Source organism: Myotis myotis, unplaced genomic scaffold, assembly GCF_014108235.1.
Source record: "Myotis myotis isolate mMyoMyo1 unplaced genomic scaffold, mMyoMyo1.p scaffold_m19_p_6, whole genome shotgun sequence".
In the NCBI taxonomy this organism is placed as follows: Eukaryota; Metazoa; Chordata; class Mammalia; order Chiroptera; family Vespertilionidae; genus Myotis; species Myotis myotis.
The window spans coordinates 60,027,126-60,051,751 of NW_023416368.1; the positions used below are offsets into that span (position 1 = coordinate 60,027,126).

A 24,626-nucleotide genomic window follows, 5' to 3' on the forward strand; every position below is an offset into this window, starting at 1 on the left:
ACATTTGCCTATAGTCAAAGCATGACTACCACATAATCAGGATGCTGTCTTATTCCTTAAACTCAGAATTTCAAAAGTAGGGTAATTAACAATATTCAATTTATATTTTCCCAATGGACATCATCAGTTCATTCTCCATATCTCTTTAATTAGCATACTGATTTTAAAAACAAAACTATACATAGCAATTATTGATGAAGAAAACTAATTTTAATGCGTGAATTATAGATTCAATCTACTTCTTAGTGACTGAGAAGGATTGGAGATTCTCTAAATCCAAACGGGAATTATACATAAGCCACTAGCACATAATCAAAGAGGGAAATGGACACTCACCACCGGGTACGCTGTACCAAGCCGCACCATTGGTCGTTCCATCTACAAAGCTGCTGTCATCATCGTTCTTGCGACATGGTGGCCGATTGGGGTCCGACATGGACGGGTTAAAAGAGGAGTATGCCCTCGCCAAGCTTTGGAAAATGGCATCATCTGGACAAGAACTATATTCATGAGCGCTCCCTAGAAAATAAATGCACAAGATTAAAGAAATGGACACAGACCAAGAGCACTGCATGTTTTCCAAAGTGTGAGTCAGTATTGACCTCTTGCCCAATGCATTTTTTTAGCCAAAGCACTATGGGAAAGAAATGAAGACTTAAGTGACAGCAATGACACCTAGCTTTTAGGTTATATAACTTCCACTGCTAATACCACACAGTAAAAAATCTGATGGAATGTCCCTTCTGGGTATGAATTCAAAACTTCACAAGAAAAGGTGGTAAGCTTACAGTAAACTGGACCTGGCCGAACAGTCAAGGAGATTTCTATTGTTAAAATTTTTAATTTAAAAAATGTCCTTGTCAAGTTGGCAGTTATAAAACAGTCACCGGCATGTAAAGTACAGCATAGGGAACACAGTCGACAGTATTGTAATAGCTATGCATGGTGTCAGGTGGGTACCAGACTTATCAGGGTGGTGACTTTGTAAGTTACATAATGTCTCATCAGTGGCTTGTATACCTGAAACTAATATTATATATCAACTGTAATGGAAAATGTTTTTTTTAATGTACTTGTACTAACCTCATAGCCACTATAAACCACCCTCATACTTTTCAGTATCTGAGTTTAGAGTTTTTAAAAAAATCTCCCATGTGTATCATAAAAATCGTATTTTTAATACACTGTATTGTGATTCATGTATCATAAAATATGCCAGGCTTTGACATTTCCTAGCTAATGACACAATACAAAAATCTCTAAATTTTAACGATGTTGTACCAAAGACTTTCTTCAAAACTCAGGATGATCTAAAATGATCATCCTGTGTTCACAGAGAGCTAACTCTTCAAAGGGCCCTAAGAATCGACCCAAAGCAGGAAATTTCCCGGAGCAACAAAAATTAAGGTGAAAATACCTATCTGGCTAAAGCTTGCTGTGCCTGAAACTTAACGAAAACATGTCAGAGAGAAATGAAAGCACCACTTTCCCTCCCTGACAAAACCGCAAACAGTTCCAAATGCAAAAGCGTGAGAGGTCGATGAGACACGTGGAGTTCCACATGGTCAAGCACCAAAAGCCTGCCTCCACTGGTGAGCCATCGTGCCCACAGAGCTATATAACACCCAAAACTTCTCCAGGGTACCAGTGTCCCAGAGTGACCCAAGTTCCTGACTCCTGTTTTCCTCCTTCTCTCATCTGAGTGTGCTGTCAAGATTACATTTCTCTTCACCTACACTTCTTTTTAAAGTTACATCCTTTTCTGTCAAACATATACTGAGTGGCCAGAGTATTATGACCACCCCATCAGTACAATGAAGTGAATTAGTTATGCAAATAATAATAATAATAATAAAACCTTGAGAGTATTTGCTTAGGAAGTTTTCAATATTCAGTATTTTTGCAACTGTCAGTAAAGTACTGATGGGGTGGTCATAATATTCTGGCCACTCAGTGTATATGGTCAATGCCACGTAAAATAGTTAAGGGATGTTCCTGGTAAACAGGTATTTCTACAGGCAAAACCACTTAATGACCAGCTCCTTACAAGAATCTTATAAAAGTCATCTTTCAAAGCCTTGCAAAGTAATTGTAAACCTTGAACCAAGTAGAGAAGCGGAAAGAACACCTACCACTCCGAGTCTCATCATAGGGGTAATTGGCCACAAGGTCTCCTCCGTGGAGATTGGCAGAGAGCACAAAAGGAATATCCATAATCCAGTGGATGACAGCCTTGGTCTCGGGAGCAAGCTGTATTAAAGGTCAGAGATGAAAAGGGTTATAAATTGGTAATCACTGCTGAGATCACTTGACAGAAAAGATATAGGAAAGGTTTTAAGAAACGCCCAAAAGCTGGTCAAACACTTTGTGGTTGTTTTCATAGAAAAGAAAAAAAGTTCTTGTATGAACAGCGTCCCCATCTCTATTTTTCTCGGACTTTTTTACAACAAAAAATATTTTAGTAGTGTTTCAATTTCCTCACAAGTTCTATTTTTGTGGGCTGCCAGCTTTTTTCTCTTTGAAAACAAGCATGCAGGTCACTTATAAATTTTGGAATCTGTCCATTTGACGTTTCAGTGTTAATAATAGCTAAGGAAAGACAAAGAGAAAATAGTTGAACCCTGTTAAAGAGAAAACCACAGGCCCAATGCGGCTTCATTTAAAGCCTATGATACCAAACCTAGGCTTAATACCTCACCTACTGCTATTTCAGCCTCTCCCAGAAATATAGTCTTAATCAACCAACCAGTCTGGAATTTTCTGGCCAAGCACCGGAAAGGTTATTTGCACGGGGGCCCTCTCCAGTATGCAAAGAAAGAAGCAGCAGCAGTTTGCATGATAAAAACCCTTGCTGTTCCCTTTGCCCCAAAAGTAATCTAGACCTTTTTTTTTCTTTTGTTAACAGCTCCCATGCCCCACTCTTCTTCCCATTAAAAACCTTCCATTTTGTACAACCCCTTGGGCTACATGGGATGCTGCCTGATTCATGTCCTGCTTAATAATAACGCCAATTAGATCTTCAAATTTACTCGGTTGAATTTTGTGTTTTAAAACCACAGAACAGAGTTCTTTCTCTATGGTGGTTCAACTCCTGAAAATGGTAGATTTTATTTCCTAGTTTTGCTTACTATTGTTCTAATCCTCTTCAATTACTTTAAACATATTAAAAATATTAGGCTGGGTCTCTTTCAGAGCTCACTGTAAAATATCAGTTTACTTTGAAATGACCCTCTTAAATTTTAAAACAAAGGCAAACGTTTTAGGACTTCATGTTGTCTTTTCAATGATGCACAGTCTTTCATATCTTGGAAACAAGACAAAGGGGGAAAGAAATTTTTATCAAAGAATTAATCTGGAGCCAAAAGCTTGATATTTTTATGTGATGCGTTTTTAACAGCACCTAGGAAGACTCTCAAATTCCAAAGTACTTCTTTGATTTAAAAAATAATAAAAATCAAAGCTTTACTGGCATATTTCTATATATATATATATTTTTAGGATGATACATGCATTAAAAATAATCTTAAAGGATACATACCCAAAGGTAAATGGTGATCATTTAAGACTAAGAGGTTATTTTTCTCCTTGTTTATATTTGCTTTAGCTTTTTGTTTATAATAAAATATTAATTTTATATAAAAATCACTTTAAAAAAACTGTGTTTTGAGACAAATCCTGAATACACAAAGTCATGTGTGGCTATTAGGTTTGGCCTATTGTTAGTTCTTATATGTACACTAGAGGCTCAGTGCACAAAATGTGTGCAAGGGGCTCGGCCCCCACTACTGCGGCAGCCACCTCTGCCTCAGCCGCTGCCCGCTGCAGCTGCCAGGGCTTCTGCTGTCTCTGCCTCGCCCCCCACAGTCCCCCTCCCCCTGCAGCGGGTTCATCCTGAAGGTCATCTGGAAGGACATCTGGTCGAATTAGCATATTACGCTTTTATTATTAAAGATTGCTGCTAATACACACGTTATCGGTATGCTCAAAACTAGCAAGTGAATTCCACGATTTGACAAATTAAACTACGGTTCTCTTTGAATATTAATAGAGTCTTTCAGGCTGAGTGCTGAGACCCCCTCAGGAGCTGTAATTATGCATATAAGTGATCCATAGAGAAGCTTCTGGTGCTTCCCATGATCGAGCCCTTAATACAACCTAGGACCAACTGGGACCTATTTTTAACGCTTCCATTTAAAGACTGTAAATATAGCTCAAATGTTATGCTCTACAATTAGACGGAATTGGCTCTTAAAAAATATCAAAGCCATATTTATTCTGTTTCCTCCACAACTTTAGCCATTAAAGACAAGTATAAATTGAATAAAACTATTTTATTTACTTTAAGCCACTTTGTTTTAAGTAATTCAGGCCCAGCTCATGTGCTGAGGGAGCCCAGATGGCAGGGGAGGTGACCTGGCTGAAGGGCCCGACAGCAGATGAGAAATGACTTAGTGGGAAGAACTCCAGGAGAACAAGAGAGAGCCTTTATTCAGAGGGCCAGGAGAGCATCTGAACAACCTGGGGAAAACATAGGCTCCTTTCCATCACCCACCCCTGCAGCATCCACACCCCAGTCCTCCTCAGTGGGACTCCACAGGAACCTGCATTTTTGACCCCTGATTCCTAGCACCCCAAACGTAAATAAACCTTGACATTTAAAAACCACAGTAATCACTTCCCCTAATGAGGGAAGCGGGAAGGGAAGATGTATGATAACATTAATGAGCTGTTTACCATGCCTAGTACCAGGCTGGGTCTAACCCAATAAAACTAAAAAAAAAAAAGACCGTACCCTTTTATGTAATGATGTTTACTTTGAATTTATATTAGTTCACACAAACACTCCATCCATGCTTTTGTTCCGGCCCTCCGGTCCAGTTTAAGAACCCATCGTGGCCCTCGAGTCAAAAAGTTTGCCCACCCCTGGTCTAACCGCTATCTCAGTCTTAGTAACAAAGATGGACAAAGAAGATGAACCAATATCGTCTGAAGAGGGCATGTAATGTAAATAAATCATGCTTCTAGACAAGAGGCTAAACTTAATTTTTATATTTCTCTTTAATTTACCCTTACCAAGTACTGGCATTGAGATTTTCAATATAAAACCTTTAATATTTTAAAAGCACCATGAACATGCATCTTTTAAATAAGTATTGCTTCAGCTAGAAATATGAAAAAAAAAAAAGAACACCTAATGTAGAGACTGTGTAAGTCTGACATAGATTTGGATGGAGAAGAGGGAGGCAGTGCTGGCTGAATAATAACAGCACTTACACAAATGTCCTGTCAACATGAGTTTATGTCATGATTCTTCTATGGTAAGTGACAGGAATTATTCTTCTCATTTCTCAGATTTAACAAAGACAGCGCCAGCAGGTTAATGCAAGCCATGCAGAGAGTCTGTGGGCAGATACCAGCACCGGGCGTCCACGAAGTGTTTCATTTCTGTCTTAGCCTCATAGCTCATCACACAGGCATGCCCTCTTTTCACCTCTGGTTACCCAAGCTGCACCCAGCCCTCTGCCTTTCTAGCTCTTCCTCCCCCCCCCCCCCCCACATGGTTCGGGGGCTGAGAAACTGCAAATGTATCTGTGACTCAGAAGCAGGAATGTTTCAGTCGCTCAGAATGTAGCAGGTGCTGCCAGAATCCTCAGCCGATGGCAGCCCGATTCCCAGTCTCCTGACCTGTAAGCTCAACCCAGGTTTCTGGAATAAATCCTAAACACAGCAGGAGTTTCAGAAATTTCAGACCAACAATCTGGAACTGCCTCTCTCTGGGTCCTCCACCCAGTGTCCCACCCACACATGAAGGCTTGTCTGGAACTCCAGCTGTGGGTTTTCAGCAGCCACACATTTCAGATACTGTGATTTGCTTGCCAGGTTGGATTGCATTCGTTCCTTACAGGCCCTCAGCCTACCCTGTGTCAGACTCAAAAATGAATCCTAATTCCTGCAATCCAAGCATCAAAATCTAGAACCAAAGGGGAAAACAACTATATAAACAAAAAATTATAACATAACATACATAATGAAGCTGTCTGTAACATTAGCACCATACCAGAAGCATGTGTACACAAAGAACGTAAAGGGAGGCTTAACAGGATCTGTCAGGAATAGCAGAGGCAGGCTTCCCAAAGAAAGTGACATGGGAGCAAAAGAAGAGCATTCCAGACCACCGGAACACATCTATATATATAAAAACCTAAGCAACCATTTGACTGGTATCTATGATGCACACTGACCACCAGAGGGCAAATGCTCAACGCACAGGCATGGAAACATGGAACAGACTGATGAATCTCTGAGGAGGGGGTGAGGGGGGGAGGCCAGAAGAGATTAACCAAAGATCTTATATGCATACTAGAGGCCCAGTGCACGGGGTCCCTCAGCCTCCATCGCCCGAGGGGTCCTAGATTGCGAGAGGGCGCAGGCCAGGCTGAGGGACACCACAGTGCACGAATTCATGCACTGGGCCTCTAGTACAAAGACATAAAAGTATTAGAAAAGTGTATGCTTAGGGAGCAAAAAGGAGTTGGTGGACTGAAGTATATGGTATATCAGAGCCAGATTAACGAGTGCATCTGCCGGCAGCTGTCAGAGGCCGAGGAAACCCCAACGGCCCTGGAACGATGAGAAAATGGGGAAACTGTACTTCCCCAGTTCTCACTTAGGAAAGGTACTGGAGCCGTTGCTAAGCCAGCGTCAAACTGACTGGAATAATGGGAGGGGAACTGAGAGCTGCCAATAGCACCTCTCGCCTTTCCTGCAAGATGCTCTCCCTCTCCCCCAAGTAACTGAAAACAATGTTCAAACAATTTGGTTTGCAGAAGCACCAAATGTTTAGTGGATGTCAATGTGTCCAGCTAAGCCTGAGCTATGTATCAGGGAGCGCTGAGAAATTATGGCAAAATGGTAATAGTCTAGGTCCCAGCCTCAAATGTTGTATATGTAGTAACTCGCTCAATCTTTATAACCACCCTATGAAGTAGATACTATTAACATCTCCATATTTCAGATGAAGAAGTGGAAGCACATAGTTTTTAAATAACTGTCCCAAACCCACACAGCAAGTATGGAGCCAGGACTGAACCAAGGTGGCTGCCTGCAGAGTCTCCATGCTAAACCATCACACAATTCTGCTGTTTTGAGCTTTTACTACTTTATCTCTGGGCAGTGGAGAGCTGGCAAGGTTTTTTAAGACATCGAGCAACAATCTGTGTGTGAACCATCATTCTGGAAGATTCCAAGAAAACTGAGTGGAGTAGGGAGAGGCTGAACCCAAAGCAAGAATGCGTGGCTACTATATCATCAGAGCAAATGATGGGGGTCTGACCAGGGCAGCGGAGAGAATTTGCAGAGAGGAAGACTGGACAGGTGTTAGGGAGGCTAAATGACTGAAATTTGGTAACTAATAGCTGGTGAGTGCTGACGGCCATTAAAAAAAAAAAAAGAAGTCTTTGATTATGATGGTTAAATGAGAGAATAGTGTTTTCTTAGGGAAAATATTTGGTTCAGGTCAGGCTGAGCATGAGGCTCTGGGTGCCACCAGACAAAAACACTCCACGGCAAGTAAAATTGAGAAACAGAGCTCATGTGAGTTGGAGTTACACACATGGATCTGGGGGACACCGAAGGCACAGAAACCAGGGAAAGATATATGGGTTGTAGATGGGACCCTGACAGCCAGCATCTAAGCCAAGGTAGAAGAAGCAGAGAAAGAAACCAAATAGTGAACTGAAAGGCAGTAGAAAAGGTAGGAGAAACTGGAGTTGTGCAAAGCAAAAGAGAATAAAATTCTGGAAAAGAAGAAAGATCAACAGTGTGAATAAAAAGCTGCAGGAGGAGCCAATCAGATGTTCTGATAAGCACCTCTGAAAGGGCCATGACGACTTTCTAACACACTCACTACTGGGTTCCACTCTCCTATCCCCACGCCTCATTCCCCACCCCCCAGCTACCCTGCCAGATTCTAAGGGCAAAACTGGTACCAAGACTCCAGTCTTTGCAGCCTTGACTCTGGCAGCACAGTTAACCATCCCATAGAAGGTCTGACGTTACGCCAACGTCCTTCATTATGATGAGGATATCTGAACCTATTTCGTTAGGCTGGACAACAGAACCCAAGAAAACTATACATGTTCTCTACCTTTGCGTTTTGATCCACAATTTTCTTCAGATTTTTCAACAGATGATTATTGGGACCACCTTCCTTCTCATTAATGTAAACTATCCTATCCAGGTCGGGAAAGTTCCTGTTCAGATCTATTCCCTGGGCATTGCTTCGACCCACAAACCAGTCCTTGAGTTCACCGGGCTAAAAAAAATCAAAGAGAAAAATCATCAGTTATTTACTATTATTGGTGCTATGTATTTAAGGTCTCCATTAATGATTTATTGAGATTAATTATTTATTTCAACAATATCCTCCCACAATGGCATTTTCACTATTTTACTAATATAAACATGAAGGAATCAGGTTTAAAATAATTGTTATGGCTATTTTGAAAATATTTTCAATAAATATTTTAAACATTAACAATAATAATAGCATTTAAAAGGTATTTATCGTCAAATTGCAAAAAAGTCAACATATATTAGCTGGCAATAGATGACATGAGTTTCAAATCATAGTGCTCTATAGTAAGGTTTAAATAAAATATTTATTGTCTCTGTAAATAAGAGCAACTTATTTTTAAATACTCAAAAGAATAAATTACTAAATAAGATGAGAAGTTAAAATGAGTTTAACATTAATTATTTATATATTAATAATATGCTTCCCTCTTATAGTCTTCGTGAAAAGAACATGAGCTCTAGAACAAAAGCTCTAGAGCTTTATTAGTTGGAGAAATTTCTGTTCAACTTTAAGGCCATTTCACTAATGGTATAACCTGGAAATTTAATGAATTTCTAAGATATTCAGTTCTATTCCATAATGTAGATTTTTTTACTATTAAATTTTATCAAATCTCTGCTATAGATAATTTCCATATTCCTGAGGTCATGTAAGCTCAGATGCCTTAGACCAGTGGTCGGCAAACTGCGGCTCACGAGCCACATGAGGCTCTTTGGCCCCGTGAGTGTGGCTCTTCCACAAAATACCGACTTCTGCGCATGGGCCACGAAGTTTCAATCTCACTGTACATACGCGCCCGCATGTGGTATTTTGTGGAAGAGCCACACTCAAGGGGCCAAAGAGCCGCATGTGGCTCGCGAGCTGCAGTTTGCCAACCACTGCCTTGGACTATGAGAAATAAAAATATATAAGATAGAAAATAACTTGATCATATTTAGTCCATTCTGTCTCACAGTTCTGAATATCACCTTAAAATATCAGATGATTTAATTCTCTATGTTACTAGAATTCTCTCATAACTTTAGAAATTATATATATTGTTATACTTATTTACAGAAATTCACTGTCTGGGTTTCTTATGTCAGGTCACTGGATCTTTTCTTTTTAAGCTACAAATTGACTTCTTAACTTTAGCTCAACATAGCAAATATATATTTTAATATGTTCTCATATATGAGAATTATCTCAAAGTGTAGAAAACAGCAAATATAATGTCCCTGTCCAAACGAAAAGAGAACACTTACCATGTATCTTCTCTTAAAACACCATTACTTTCCAGTTCCTCAAACAGTTAAAAAGAATTTAATTAATTTTAAAGGTAGGAAGGGTTTTAGAGGTAGGAGGGGTTTGTTTTGTTTTGTTTTACTCATCATAGACAGACACTGGTTAAACATCAGTGAACCATTTCTCTGGCCAAAAAAGTATTTCTTCTTTGTTTTCAGTAGAGGGCGCAATGACATCAATTTATTCAGACACAGCAACAGATGTAAGAATTTTTAAAACATGCAATACCTGACTAACCATGTGCACTAACCTCTTTTCCAAGGCTTAGATTGTCAAATTTAAAAAATTACAACAGCCAACATAACAATTGTCCTCTGGTGTGAATGAATCAAAATTATACCTATTTTTTTGTCAGATCAACAAAAAATATATTTTCTGGTGTGCAGCAGAATTTGAGTGATTATGTGTGCCATGAGATAAAAAAAGATTGAAAATCACTGAGATACAGCGATGGTATCATTCTCCAATACAGAGCAGTAGGTATTTTCATGCTTGTAGAGTTGTGTTTTTTTTACTTATTTTTTTTACTTGTAGAGGTTTAGAAGGAAACTGACCTGGTCACAAACATGGATGAGTAGATATGATTTCTTTAACAACACAAACAAAACATTGATTAAATACTGATTTCTCATTCGCAATCTCTGCTGAAGAAACTCTTAACCCATCATCTCTGACCTTCTGAATATTTTCCTTCCCAGTACAACATATGACTTGCACCCTCCTACTGCACGGTGTGTAAGCTTTATGTGAGTGCATGACCTGTAGATAGGCCCATGTGTACAAATGTACAAAGTGAGGACAGCGTGCCTGCTCTGAGCTGGCTCGCACTCACCTGAGATGCTGCCTTCTCAAAGCCATCAGGGTTCAGCGAAGGCATGATGTGAATCCGAGTGTTATGGATCAGCTTGACAATGGTCTCGTTCCCTTTTTGGTATTCATTGCACAGGTACTGGGCCAGGAAAATGAGCAGCTCCCGCCCAACGGCCTCATTACCATGCATGTTCCCAATGTATTTAAATTCAGGCTCCCCTACAAGACAAAAGAGTATAGAGATGTTTTCTATAGCACCCATTAGAAGGCAAATGACATACAGTGCAAAAAACACTATACATCTCCTAGTTTATTACACAAAGCTGACAACTTCATTTCCCTCCAGAACTCATGCCGAAGAAGTCGACCTTAAATATCAAAATGCTCCAAACTCCCCTTCTGTTCTTCTATTTCTCTCTCCCTAGTCACCCACTTCTTATGAACTTAATTGTATCTTCCAAATTCATGTGTTGAAGCCCTAACTTCCAATGTGACTGTATTTGCACATAAAACCTTTAAGGAGGATCGTTAAGGTTAAATTAGGTCATAGGGGTGGGGCCCTAATCCAACAGGACTGGTGTACTTATAAGAGGAGGAGGAGACACCATAGATCACTCTCATCTCTCCCAGCTGCATGGAGAAAAGACCCTGTGAGGACACAGGGAGAAGGCAGATGCCCGCGAGCCAGGAGGAGAGGTCTCATCAGAAACCAACCCTGCTGGCACCTTGATCTTAGACTTTTAGCTTCCAGAACTGTGAGAAAATAAATTTCTGTTGTTTAAGCCACCCAGTCTGTGGTATATTTTTATGGCAGATGGAGCAAATACACCACCGCTTCCCCACTAACTAATAACAGTAATACGCTGTGTGCCTCCTATTGGTTACAATGAACTTGCATGTTTTCTTATTTAGTCCTCCCCAAACATCTAAAAGTGGATATTATTATCCATCTCTATTTGAAGATGAGCACACTGAAGTTCTGATGGCTTAAGAGGCCTGATCACAGTCCTAAAGCTAGGATTCAAATGCTTATCTTCCCATTTAGTTAGGAGTCTACACTTTATTTTTTTAACCAGAGTGATTAAACTTCTGTGTGATTGAAATCCTAGCACCGATTCTTACTGGCTGGCCCTGAACAACTTACTTCAGCTCTGTGGCTGTTTACCCACGTGTAGATCAGATGACAGATTCTACCTCATGAGGTGACCATAAGAACTAAGTGAAATAGTAAGTGTAAATGCTTACAACGGGGCTACGTGTTTGCCATAATTATTTTAATGTTATTATTGTGTGACATTATCTTGTCATTGTGAGGTGTTTTGGTACCCATCATCTAGTCTTCTCTTGACGGCAGTCCACCAACATGTGGAAGACAGGTATCGGATTATCCTTTTGCACAAATGCAGCCCAAAGAGGATGTTTTGCTGAAAGGCCCGGAATTCAAACCTAAGAAACAGTGGCCCATTTCTGCTGCTCTCCATTGCCTTTTAGGGGGAGAAATAAAATTGCAGAGCAACCCCAGTGAATCCTGTGGCTCCGCTCCTTTCTGCTGCATCCACTCTCAGCAGTGGAAAGAGGGCCCCACCCACAAAGCCGCTAGGACTGCTCACCTGGGTTTAAAAAAAAAAGTTGGAAATGCTCAGCTGGCATGGCTCAGTGGTTGAGTGTCGACCTGTGAACCAGGAGGTCACAGTTAGATTCCTGGTCAGGGCACATGCCCGAGTTGAGGGCATGTGTAGGGCATGCCGGAGGCAGCCGATCAATGATTCTCTCTCACTGATGTTTCTCTCTCTCTCCCCCCTCCCTTCCTCTCTGATATCAATAATATATATATATATGTTTTAAAGTTGGAATTATTTTTATCCTGGAAATACATTAGCTAAATGTTCTTTGCACTCCAGTGTTTCTCTTCAGAACGTATAAATCTTTCCCCTTTTTACTAAATGTTCTTTGCGTCCGATTCCTGAGTGTGTGATTTAAGTGACGGCTCGCCACAGAAAGCCATGCCCTGCGTGACCTCTCAGCCTGAGCTTAAGCTCATCTTCTTCTAAGGATCAGGCGGCAGCAGGGCCAGTGCTATTTATATGCCCTCGTTTTCTACTTTCAGGGAAACTCTAATATAACCACCTCCCTGAGACTTGCCCAGGAGATGTGTGATTTCAAAAGTCCTAAGAACCTTCTTCGTTTCTGTCAAACTCCCGTGCTTTGTACCTTCCCCTGAGTGGGTTGTATTCATCTGACTGGGGCAGGAGAAACTGGAGCAGTCCATTGTGAAAGGAAACAGAGTCCTGGTAGCCAGAGGAACATTACAGCCCGCTTGGCAGTTCTCTGAGAGAACTGCACTGTTGGAGGCATCCTGGCCCTGCTCCCTTACTTCACCAACACAGCTTTGAAGCTTCGGTCACTCAAAAGAGCTTGGCCCACAACCCATAAGTGTAGATGGGCACAAGGCAACTTTCTATTACTTCTCTGGATCAAAAAACAAAACAACACACACAAAAAACATCTTTAATAGTCAATTAGCCCCCCCCACAATGTTTTGTTTGGCTGTCACGGTGTGGTCTGCATTTGAATTCAAATGCTGTGGGATTAACTCCTGCTCTCCCAGTTCTGCCACAGGCGGTACCACTCCCTAACCTACTTTATTCGATTACGTTGGCAACTCCTGATTTTCTGGTTCAGGAAATTTCCAGTATGGTTTTGCTTCTGTGACTCTCTAGGAGATTGCCCTCAGGAACAAATCTTCCCCAATGCGTCTATTGTATTTGTGAGGAGATAGGAATAATAATGGCAATGCTTTAGGTTGGCATAAAGATAGGACTGTAAAGGTCATTTTATAGAACTTCATAAGTGGAAATAAAACGCAAGGCACATATGAGGTAGCAAAAGAAAAGGCAATGGTATTTTTATCTTTGTCTTCAGGAATAAATTAGATCACTAGATAATGCTATCACTAGAATATAGATGGACTATTCTTTTAAGCGTACTGACAGGCTTTCTGGGATGGAGAAGAGCTACAAATTGGCTATAGCATTTGTTGGATGTATATGTTCAAATTCTGGTGTGAGACACGACAAGGAACCCAAAAGCAAATGAAGCAGCATTCCTAAACTCAAGGATGTAGGGTCTGAAGGACACAGACATGCACAGAACAGTGTTCCAGAGTAAGGCAACGATGAAGGAATGTTGGATCATAAACAACTGGCTTCCAGAGTCTACACTGGAATATTCCTATGGCCTCTGTGGCTCCTTTCTGATCCTTTGCTCTCCCAAAGCGAGAGCTATCATTTCAAATACAACCCCCATTGGGTCCCCTCTAAGGCCTAAAAATCCATCAGTTAACTTCTCATTTGCATTTATCATAAAGCCCAAAATTCTCTACAAGATTTTTAACTCCTGCCAAGCCAGTGTGGCTCAGTGGCTGAGCGTCAACCTATGAACCAGGAGGTCATGGTTCAATTCCTGGTCAGGGCACATGCCTGGGCTGCGGGCTCGATCCTCAGTAAGAGGCGTGCAGGAGGCAGCCGATCAATGATTCTCTCTCATCATGGATGTTTCTATCTTGCTCTCCCTCCCCCTTCCTCTCTGAAACCAATAAAAAATATATTTCCCCCCCCCAAAAAAATGTTTCAGGCCCACGTGGTCATGTCTGATCCACCTCCCTGCTTCCTCAGGCACCATCCTCCCCTCTCCATCTTTCAGCCACACTTCCTTGGACAACATGATGTGCGCTTGCCTATGCGCTCTTCTCACACACACACATCTTGACCTCACATGCTTCTGATCATGGATAAATATGGTTTTCTCAGAGTATGTTTAGTCTAACCCCACTTCCTTTGTTATTTTCAGTATCTCAGTTTGAAAATATACATTAATCAGTGTGGTTACATGTTTAATTCCCAATCCCAAGACTGTATGGTCTAGTAGTACAGAGATGGTATCTATTTTAGGTCCCTAGTGTATCATCCATGTCCAGCGTAGAGTTGGAAACATAGTAAGAGCGCAAAAAGTAGCAATTAAATAAATTCATGAGTCAAAGTGTAAATGTATGGTCTTGTTTTTAAGCCCATCCTCCCAACAGCCTGACAGACAGTACAGCATGCCGTTGGGATGCAGGTGCAGCCCCGGTGCCTGAACACCTTTCTGGAACAGGGAAGGGCATAAATGAATAACTAAAAGGGACTTGAGTTAGCGTCAGGGAGCCCGTACCCGGGCGGAATATTGAGAGGACTCGGTGCTTGTTGATGTATCCGACATTCTCAGGCAGGGCTGGGAATCCTTCTTTGGGAATGAAGGCAGCAGTGTTGTGAACAGCTGATTCGCCAGGAACAAGATTAATCTCCATGGTCACGAAAAAACCACAAAACCTCTCTAGGCAAGCAGTTCCCTGGGCTATTTTTGTTGTAAAGCCTACACAAAGGGTTCCGAAGAGACTGCCTTCAGAAAATGACATAAAATTGAAGGCTTTGAACTTGAAATAAGCCTCCCTCTGTCCATTTAACTTCAATTTACTTAACAAAGGAGTGACAGCTTTTCATCAACACTTAATTTTCTTTCCTGGGGCTATACAAATAGAGTTTACAACAGGTTGTTAAATGGACGACAGCAGGCATGCCTGTTTACAAAGTCTACAGAGAGCAAATCCCAGGGTGAGCAGGTACGTCATTCCTTGCGGATGCAGTGGGTAATGCGCACGTACTGGCTCATCTCTCTCCTAGCAACGGAAGAAAAGGCATTGAGGACTATTTGTCAGTACGTTTAAGGATGGTTGTTTTTACACTCATCTTACTTTCCTCACTCACTATCTAATTCATTTTCCTTTTTACACAGTAGTTACCCTGAGTTCCTGATCCTGCAACTGAGGAATCATAGTATTTGCAAAGGGTGCATAGGGTGGACTCAGAAAGTACAGTTTTCCTGTTGCATCAATTTTTCCACAATTTTGTGTACCTATCCAGTTTTCAGTCACTTCCCAGGGCACACAATCAATCAAACCATTGCTAAATGATAACTCACATACCGAGCCCTGCCTGGGTGGGCCGAGTTCCTATCTTTTTCATCTATATCACAGAATAATTAATGTACCTGATTGGATTTGTATTCTCATTAGAACAAGATAAGAATAACTTACAAGTTTTTAAAAATAAGCTCCAAAATTTTACTGAAGTCAGAGGTAATTCAATAAATTCCAAACCAGAGCAGGCAAATGATTTTCAATTCTATACTTGTAACTCTTAATTTGTCCCAACTATGTACAACTAAATCAGTAAAAACAAACAAACAACAACAACAACAAATAACCCTTAAGGAAATTACACCCCCAGAAACCCACCCCTCTTAGGCTTAGCATGTAGGTGAAGTCTGAAGCTGACTGGTAGCTTAGTAAAGCCCCCAAATGGTATGAATTAACGGCTTTACAGTGACCAGAGTCCCTAACGCAGAAAGCCACAGGCCCAATAGGCTGAGCCTAGAAAAAACTGTCAAGTAAAGGAGTAAAAGTAAAAAGTAATACTGTCTGCCTTTCCCATAAAAAGGAAAGTTTTCTTTTACTCCTTTATTTCATCCAATAGTCAGCCCGTCTGTCTCTTAAATATTTTCTTGTCTTGGAAGCAGCTGACTGGCTGACCATTAGGTAGCGTTACTGTTTAAGTTCCCTTTCAAACCTTAGAGTCAATTATTCAACAACCTCCATATGGGAAGAAAGCAGCAAAGAGAAAATATCTAATGTGAAATTCTACGTAAGTATAGCATCACTATTTAGAAGAAATAAGTAGGTTAAGGGTATTTTAAGAAAGAATTTTTTAAAATTGCAGTTGACATATAGTATTATATATTAGTCCCAGATGTACAACATAGTGATTCGACATTTACGTACCTTACAAAGAGATCAGCATGATAAGTCACCTTACAAAGTTGTTGTGATATTGTTAACTATATTCCCTATGCTGTACATCCTCATGATTTGGATGAAAAAGAACTTGATTATAGTAGCAGAATGCTTCCATCTTTCATTATGTAAATAGAGATGAATTTACATTCAGATAAACCTATTCTTTCTCGAACATCAAATTATTGCCAAAATAGAAGTCCACTCGCTCATTTGAAAATTATGTACTTAACTCACTGATTACATGATTCTTAGAACTGATGACAATTGCAAAATACATGTTCCTAGTACATATAATGTACTACACACATTGCTGAATTATCTAAAGTATCTAAAAATAAATCCCCATTTTGCAAAGATATCATGGTAAATATGCACACAACCAATGATTGTGAGAAACAGACAAACAGCTAGACAAGCAGCACCATCACTGAACCCATTTGATTCACAAACAACTAGGCAAGCAAGCTGGAAACATCTTTGGAACAGATGGGCGTTTTAATCAATCATCTCCCTCCCTCAGTGGTCAGCCTGGGGTTCAGACATTAGTGCTACTAATTGTTTCCACTTGTTTGACGTTCTAACATATAGCCTGTAAATCATTCTTGCAGAATAAACCCTGCAAGTTTCGAGAACTTGTCAATAAGAACATCATTAGTTGGCTCATGTTTCAGCACATCTTAGCAGCCTAAAATACTGAGCATGTTTCCAAAAGAAATTCAAATCTCCAGAGGCCAAATAAGCAAGGGAGGGGGGGTAGACATGGTTATAAAAATAGATTCCTCTTCTACCCACAAGATGAGTGGAAAATAAAGAGGGAGGGAGGGAGGAAAATAAAGGCAAAGGAGTCCAAACAAACCATAGTTCTCAGTAAGTGTTAGCTGACAATTCTGATAGTTCTCTGAAACAAAGAGAAAATGATAGATCATCATAGTGAATCGAGTCACGATTACAAAAAGTAATGGAAAACCACAAGTCCATTTCCAGCAGTCATCTCTCTTTATGCCCATGAATGAACATCTTGTCCTGTTACAAAGGTGAATAGATGAGAGGATGAGTAACAGTGACGTCATCAGAACCTGCATGGATGGAAAATGTCAAGCATTTCTAGCAGACATGAATTAATGAGAAAGAAAAACTTCAATTTGCTATCAAGCAGATATAGTGGTAGAAACAGTGACTACCCAGAACAAAATCAGCCATGTGAAGGCTTAGTTGAACAATCATTTTCCAGAAACTCCTTGGAACTGTCTTTTTTATTCTCTCAGGAAGAAGATAGCTCAAATGTCAAACTGATTTGTCAAAACATCTTCAGGATGTTTGTGGGGAGCCGATATAGAGTTAAGCCTCAGACTGACCTGTTGGCAAAGTCACAAACAGGTCTTCCGAGTCTTAAACAACCCAATCCAAGAGGTGGCCGCTGATTTACACGCGCTATCATTTAAAAAATAAAAAAGGGGGAATTTGCTGGAAGTCAGTCCATCCTTGCTGCTTGACACAGTCACTGCAGGGAAGAAACATCTGCATAGCATATGTTTCAAGGGACCTGGGGTATATGGCATACTGTTCTTAATATGTTTGCTCCCCTTCTTAGCGCTATGTGTTTTAACCAAGGTCACCTCTCCAGGAAAGGTTGTTTCCCCAGGTGGGGATTTTTCCCTGGAGTTAGGGATTAACAGGACTAAGGAAGGGAATCAGTAAAACCCCTTAACTAAGTGCTAGGGGGTAGTTAATCACTTTAACTACAAAAATCACGCTTAAGCTACATAATCTTTACTTAGGATAATCTCCTTCAGTTACTTCCTTGTAGCTTAACAGAACAATAGAGTAGTGACCTTGGAATGGATATAACAAATGCCCTAACCTTTGGAATAGAATGGATAGGATTAAAATCAAATGGTATAAATACAGATGTAACAGGAGAATAAAAAAAGAACCTCGCTATGCTGATCAACTGAACACTGTCTCCGTGATGCTCCTTCTTCGCCGACTCTGTCCACACCTTTGGGAACCCCTGGACCTGCTGGGGCTGGACCCCAACAGATGTTGCTCGTTTTTTTCAACATCATAACTAAAGACTTGTAGCACTAAACATACACCAGTCTCAGAAACGGTAGGCAATGCAATAGAATCTTTCCGAAGGAGAGTGAAGCACCAAAAGATGGGTGTGGGGCTTTCTGCATGCCTTAGCAGAATAGAGGCTGGACCTAGCTGGTGATGAATCCTGTGGGAGGACTGAGTCTACTCCGGGTCTCCCTCCGGATTATTCTGCACCAGGACATGCATGAAGCATCCTGTTTTGTTCAATCCAATTTACAAAAATTGTGCTTTGAACTCTATGTCAGAATCATTGTGCTTCTTATTCATACAGATTTCTGAGCTCCATTCCCAGATATCAGACATCAAAAGGTCTGAGAAGGGACCTGAACACTTGTATTTTTAAAGGATCTAGAGGTGATTTGGATGCCCTTCCAGGACTGAGAAGGAATGATTTTGGTGGTGAGTGCAGGGAAAGTCTAGTTGTGGGAAGAAGTTAATGACATCAGCAGACAGGTGGAATTCCAACAGCCTAGAGTCACTGGGATACAGACTGCCTAGGGTTCTTAACAATTTATGGGTCATAGACTTTCTGAAAATTTGATTTAAATAAAACTGAATTCTTTTCCTTCACATTTGCAAAGAAACCCACCAAATTATGTGAAGACTTTACAAACTTAAGGAACCATATACTAACTAGACAGATGGCAGAATCGGGAGAGAGGGAAATCACAGCCACTATAAATGTCTACATGCATCTCTCGCACAGGCTTGTTTTCTGATTCCAGACAAAGAGGAGACTATTACATGCCTTTCTTTACTGCAAATGAAGCACAGCAGTATGGCAGCAACACAGCACTGTGTTTTTTTAAAAGTTGGGGGTTTGGGGAGCATGGACTTAGGTGAAACAACTTGGGTTTGAATTTCAGTTCTAACATAGTATATCTAACCTTGAGCAAGTATCCCTTACCCTAATCTTAGTATTCTTTTCTATAAATTGGACTACTAAATCTCTTTTGTTAAGTTGTCAAGGGGATTAACAGTAAGTTCCCAGGGCGTACCAGGTTGCTTGCCTGTGAAGCACTCTGTGAATGTGAAAAGACTATTTGGAACTTCCAAACCCACGAGTGGGCAGACAATGAGAGCAAGAGGCACTAACTTGTAAATAATAAGAGAGCTCTTTAGAAAACCTGAGTGCTTTTTCTTTTCTTTTCTTTTAATATATTTTATTGATTTTTTACAGAGAGGAAGGGAGAGGGATAGAGTTAGAAACATTGATGAGAGAGAAGCATCGATCAGCTGCCTCCTGAACACCCCCTACTGGGGATGTGCCTGCAACCAAGGTACATGCCCTTGACCAGAATCGAACCCAGGACTCTTCAGTCCCCAGGCCGATGCTCTATCCAGTGAGCCAAAACGGCTAGGGCCTGCGTGCTTTTTCTTATTGTTGGCTCACTCCAACCAACTTGAGTGCCCACCCACCAAAAGGCACAGCCAGCATAATTTTGGAGGCCACTAGGTAATCTCAGGTCTAAGAATCACAGCAATTGTTAAAATGCATGAACACCAAAAATATTTGCTAATGTGTAGTGAATCCAATATTAAATTCAGGAAGATGGTAGAATATTATAGGGCTTACTGAAATACCTTATTATAATGCTTCAGAACTATTCAGATTATAGGAAAGTGTATTGCTCCTCTCAATTTTTAAATTCAACTTTAAATTTTTAAATATACATTAAATAATTAAGCACAGTTCTACATTTTTTATGTAGTTATGAATGAATTATGAGTAATAATGGATTTTTATAGGATACATACTATCATATTTTGTTTATGGTTCTCTCACTACAGTGTTTTCAAGATTTTTATTGATTGCAACTGTTTTAATTTTATCTCCCACTCCATCTAAACCATCTTCTACTACTCTTTTATTTATTTCTTCAGGACTAAGCTCTTTCAAGAATTTTTTTTTCAATGAAGAGGAGAGGGTATTAGAATGATGGACAAAATCTCATACAAGATCTGGTAGTTAATTAAACAAATACACACTGCCCCCCTCCCCCCAAAAAAAGACTAGAGATTTCTGATCTTATGATACATTTATTAGTTTGTATTAGTATTTCACCTGTCCCTTCCCTTAGGGATTCTTTAATATTAACTTAATAAATATTCTACAAGCATTCAAAAGTAAAATGAATATTGAAATGTTTTGTTAAATAAAATATGAAGCACCTGGCTTCAATGAAAAAATAAAAGTTACTAAATATTAACTAATCATCTTTAATTTCACGTGTACCCCAACTAAATAATATCTACAATCCCAAAACATCAACATAAAATTTTATACTGAACCTTGTCATTTTTTTTCATGATTCTTTTAAAACTATTTAGGATTTTGCATTTGGATGATTTGAGGTATCTTGTCAAAAACGTTCTTAATGGAGAATATGAATTCAATTCCATTGACTCAACTCCTATTGATAAAGTTGTACATTTTTCTTCACATGGGAGCTGCACCTTTCTTGTTAAATCTGTTCCTGGGTATAAAACTGTAACTGTGTGAAAGGAATATTTTTTCCACTACTACATCTGATTATTGCTACTATTTTTAAAAGCAGTTAACTTTCCTGTCATTTCTTTTATATTTTCAAATGCAAAGAAAATACAAAAATCAGCCAAAGGAAGGAAGGAATTTTAAAACTTATAAGCAAAAATTAGCATTTGAAAACACAAAGAACCACAAAAACAAAACAAAACAAAACAAAAAAAACAGTAGAAAGGATAACATCAATAAAATAAAAAATGTTCACCGTGATTTCCGACTTGCAGCCTCCAGAACGTAAGAAATACATGTTTATTGTTTACAAAATACCTAGTTTGTGGTATTTTATTATAGCATGCATAGACAGCTTTAATTTTAAAAAAAAGTGTTGGTGAAGATGTGGAGAAACTGGAACACTTATGTACTCTTGGTGGGAATGCAAAATGGTACAGCCACTATACAAGACAGTATTTGGGTTCCTCAAAAATTAGAAATATAACTACCATATGACCCAGCAATCCCAGTTCTTGAGTATTTATCCAAAAGAACAGAATTCAGAATCTTGAAGAGACATTTGCACTCCCATGTTCACTGCGGCGCTGTTCACAATAGCCAAGATGAATGGAGAAAGAAAATGTGGTATATATACACAATGGAATATTACTCAGCCTTATTTTTTTTTAAAAGAGAGAGATAAATCCAGCATTATGTGACAACATGCATGAACCTTGAGGACATTATGCTAAATAAAATAAGCCAGTCTCAGAAGGACAAAGACTGTATGATTCCACTTATATGAGGCATCTAGACTGGTCAAACAAAGAAGCAAACAATAGAATGGTGATTGCCAGGGGCTGGAGATAGGGGAAAATGAGTTGCTAATCAACGTGTATAAAATTTCAATTATCCAAGATGAATAAGTTCTAAAGATCTACCATGCAACACTGTATCTATAGATAACAATACCAAACCATACACTGAACTTCTGTTAAGAAGGTCAATCTCGTGTTAGGTATTCTTACCACAATTTTTAAAATAAAGTGACTAAGAGAAAGTTATCCAACTTTCAATAACAGGATTCTGTTCTCCAGTTGCCACAGCCATCCTGTAATTCATGTGGCTGGTGCCACTGAACTCTGTCACAGCCCAAGCTGAATCCCTCTATTCACCAGAAGTTTCTCTGGCCAGACAAAAAAGGGGAAATGCAATGAGAGTAGGAAGAGAGGCTATGGCTGGGGTAGCGGGAGAGCATTGGAGTTAGCAAGTACAACAAAGACTAACAGAGGCCAGAGGCAGCAATGATTGGGCCCTGTCTCCCCCACTAAGCTTTCATCAACCCCCAATGCTCCAACTCAGTCAGCAGCTATTTCTTTTTCTAATTAGTTTCAAATCCAAATAGGTTGCCAACTTAAGAGATGCAGTACCTCTCCTAGTGGTTAAAAATGCAAGTTCTGGAGTTGGGCAAGCTAGATTTCTATCTATGCTTCATCATTGACCAACAGTGAGACTTTGAGCAAATTATTTAGTCTCTGAACCTCAGTTTCTTCAATTCTAATGTAGGAATAGTAATAATGCCTACTTCGTATGCTTATCGGGAGGACAAATAAACTAATCGATTAAAAGCACTTAGAATAATGGCTTGCATGTAATAAATGCCCAGTAAGGTTAGCTATTTGATGATGATAATGATGATGAACAAAGAGAGGAAGGATGGGAGAGAGAAGAAGAAGGAAAAGAAGAAAAAGAAGGAACTACTCAGCAAATGCCATTTGCTCTACTCTTTGTTATGGCTTCTAAGTATATGACATTTCCAAAGACTCTCTCACTTGTTCCTTCTTCTCAAGTTTTAGGGAACACTCAAAATGATCCAAATCCCAAGAGAAACCTGCATTTTTGCAGTAAGGGTCCTTAAATTGATCTTTGCTGAGTTCTTTCACTTATTCACTCACACAGGTGTTCACTGAGTGCTTACTATGTGCCAGACCCAGGGGGTATAATGGAAAACAAACTAGACTTAGACCATACTTTCAGGAAACTTAAAGTCTCCTAGATCTTGGGTTCTGAGTTCTGGGACAGCTGTGCCACTTTTAGGTTTCATTGCTTTTCTTCAAAATAATAAAAGTGATTCTCCTAGAAGTTGATTCAACTGCATTTTCACCAGAAAATAAAAATGAGTGTTTATACAAGGTCTGCCAACCCTCTGTAAACACACTGCCCAGGGGAACTTTCTGCAGTGGTAGCAAGTTTCTGTATTTGTGCTGTTCAGCAGAGTAACACTAGAGCACTTCAAATGTGGCTAGTGCATCTGAGAACCGGGTTTTTAATTATACTTCATTTTAATTAAAATTGAATAGCTGTGTGAGGCTACAATCTTGAACACCACAGCTCTAACTCATTGTACTTTTTTTTCGCCATCTGGAAACTGAATTTGGCACCTTTGTATGCATTCCCTGTATGTTGAGTTTATTTACATCTCAAGAAGACAAGTCTGAGGAACATCAGAAAAAGGAAATCTGGAAATAGCACTGTGGACATGCTAGCGGTTATATTTCTGAATAAAAACTCTTTGTTTTGCTGTAGGAAGAAACTTCCCTTAGTGTGGAAAAGAAACAAGGTTCTGGCCAAACCAGAAATTCTATTTCAATAAGAATTTATAAAAAGAATCTATATTTTATACAAAATATGGAATGCATTCCTTACTGGCCTTTTTAGCATGAGAAATGGTCAATCGTGACTAAAAGCCAAAGTCACTTTGAATGCACCTGTACACATGATCTGGTCAGCTGCAGTAGAATTGCAGCAACCGCGGTGCTTATGGTTTGGCCAAAATGCCTATAGGTCCTCGACCATAACCCATGCCCTCCAGCAGCTAAGGATGAAAATCAAACCCAAAGTTTTCAGTGGACTCAGAGCCAAAGGAAACTTTTTAAAATCTGTAAAGAAAACCCAAATATTATGGGATAAGTAATTGGAAGTAACTGAAACCAATGTCTCATGGAAAACGCCCACCCTGGGAGTTACAGGTATTGCTCCTGGACTGCTACTTGGAAAACAGCATTAGTGCATATGGAGGAGACCACAGTGGTTTGGCCAAATGACCACAGTGGTCTGCTCCAGAGGCGGTGCTGACAGGACTTTCAAATGGTGACATCATTCTTTAGCCAAATGGGGCCGAGTCATTGTGATGCCCTATGCCACAGGACAGCTACGGTCCACCACGTGCTGCTGGCCTGGCCTCTTTAGGAGTTCAGGATATATACCAGCCACCTCCTCTCCAAGTTGTCTCAATGTGTTCTAAGTTTGTTTATGCTATTTGAGATATTAAAACCAATGTCACTATTCACCAGATAAACAACCAAATCAGGAGTGCAAGGGACCCAGCACCTCCTAGCTGTGGCCGATGTACGTCTGTAGCAGGCATCCAGAGCTTCAGGGTCTGGTCGCCGCCGCCCATCAGGCAGTGATTGCCATCCACGTTAAATCGCGCGGCTGGCACAGGCGCCTGTCCACAGTACAGCGTCTTCAACTCCTTAACCATTTCTGCCAGCTCCGGGCCCATGGCTTTGGCTCAGGGAGAGACGTTGTTCTGGGATACCTTCCTTATCACAACCCCCCCCCCCCCACACACACACACACACACGGGTCTGTACCGAGCGTTCCGAGCCTTACTCACTTGGCTGTCGAGACAACGTTATTTTCTATAGTGT

At 40.1% G+C, this 24,626-nt stretch overlaps 1 protein-coding gene across 1 annotated transcript in view; it reads right to left on the minus strand.

Moving 5' to 3' along the window:
• The window catches only part of CPE (carboxypeptidase E), an 84,818-nt gene that overhangs the window by 13,872 nt on the left and 46,320 nt on the right, over positions 1–24,626 (minus strand). Inside the window, exons 2-5 of the mRNA XM_036314428.1 lie at positions 10,473–10,669; positions 8,147–8,314; positions 2,133–2,250; positions 337–519 (exon numbers count right to left, since the gene is read on the minus strand). Coding sequence (XP_036170321.1) covers positions 337–519; positions 2,133–2,250; positions 8,147–8,314; positions 10,473–10,669 — 666 coding nt within the window. The remainder of the gene's footprint in view (positions 1–336; positions 520–2,132; positions 2,251–8,146; positions 8,315–10,472; positions 10,670–24,626) is intronic.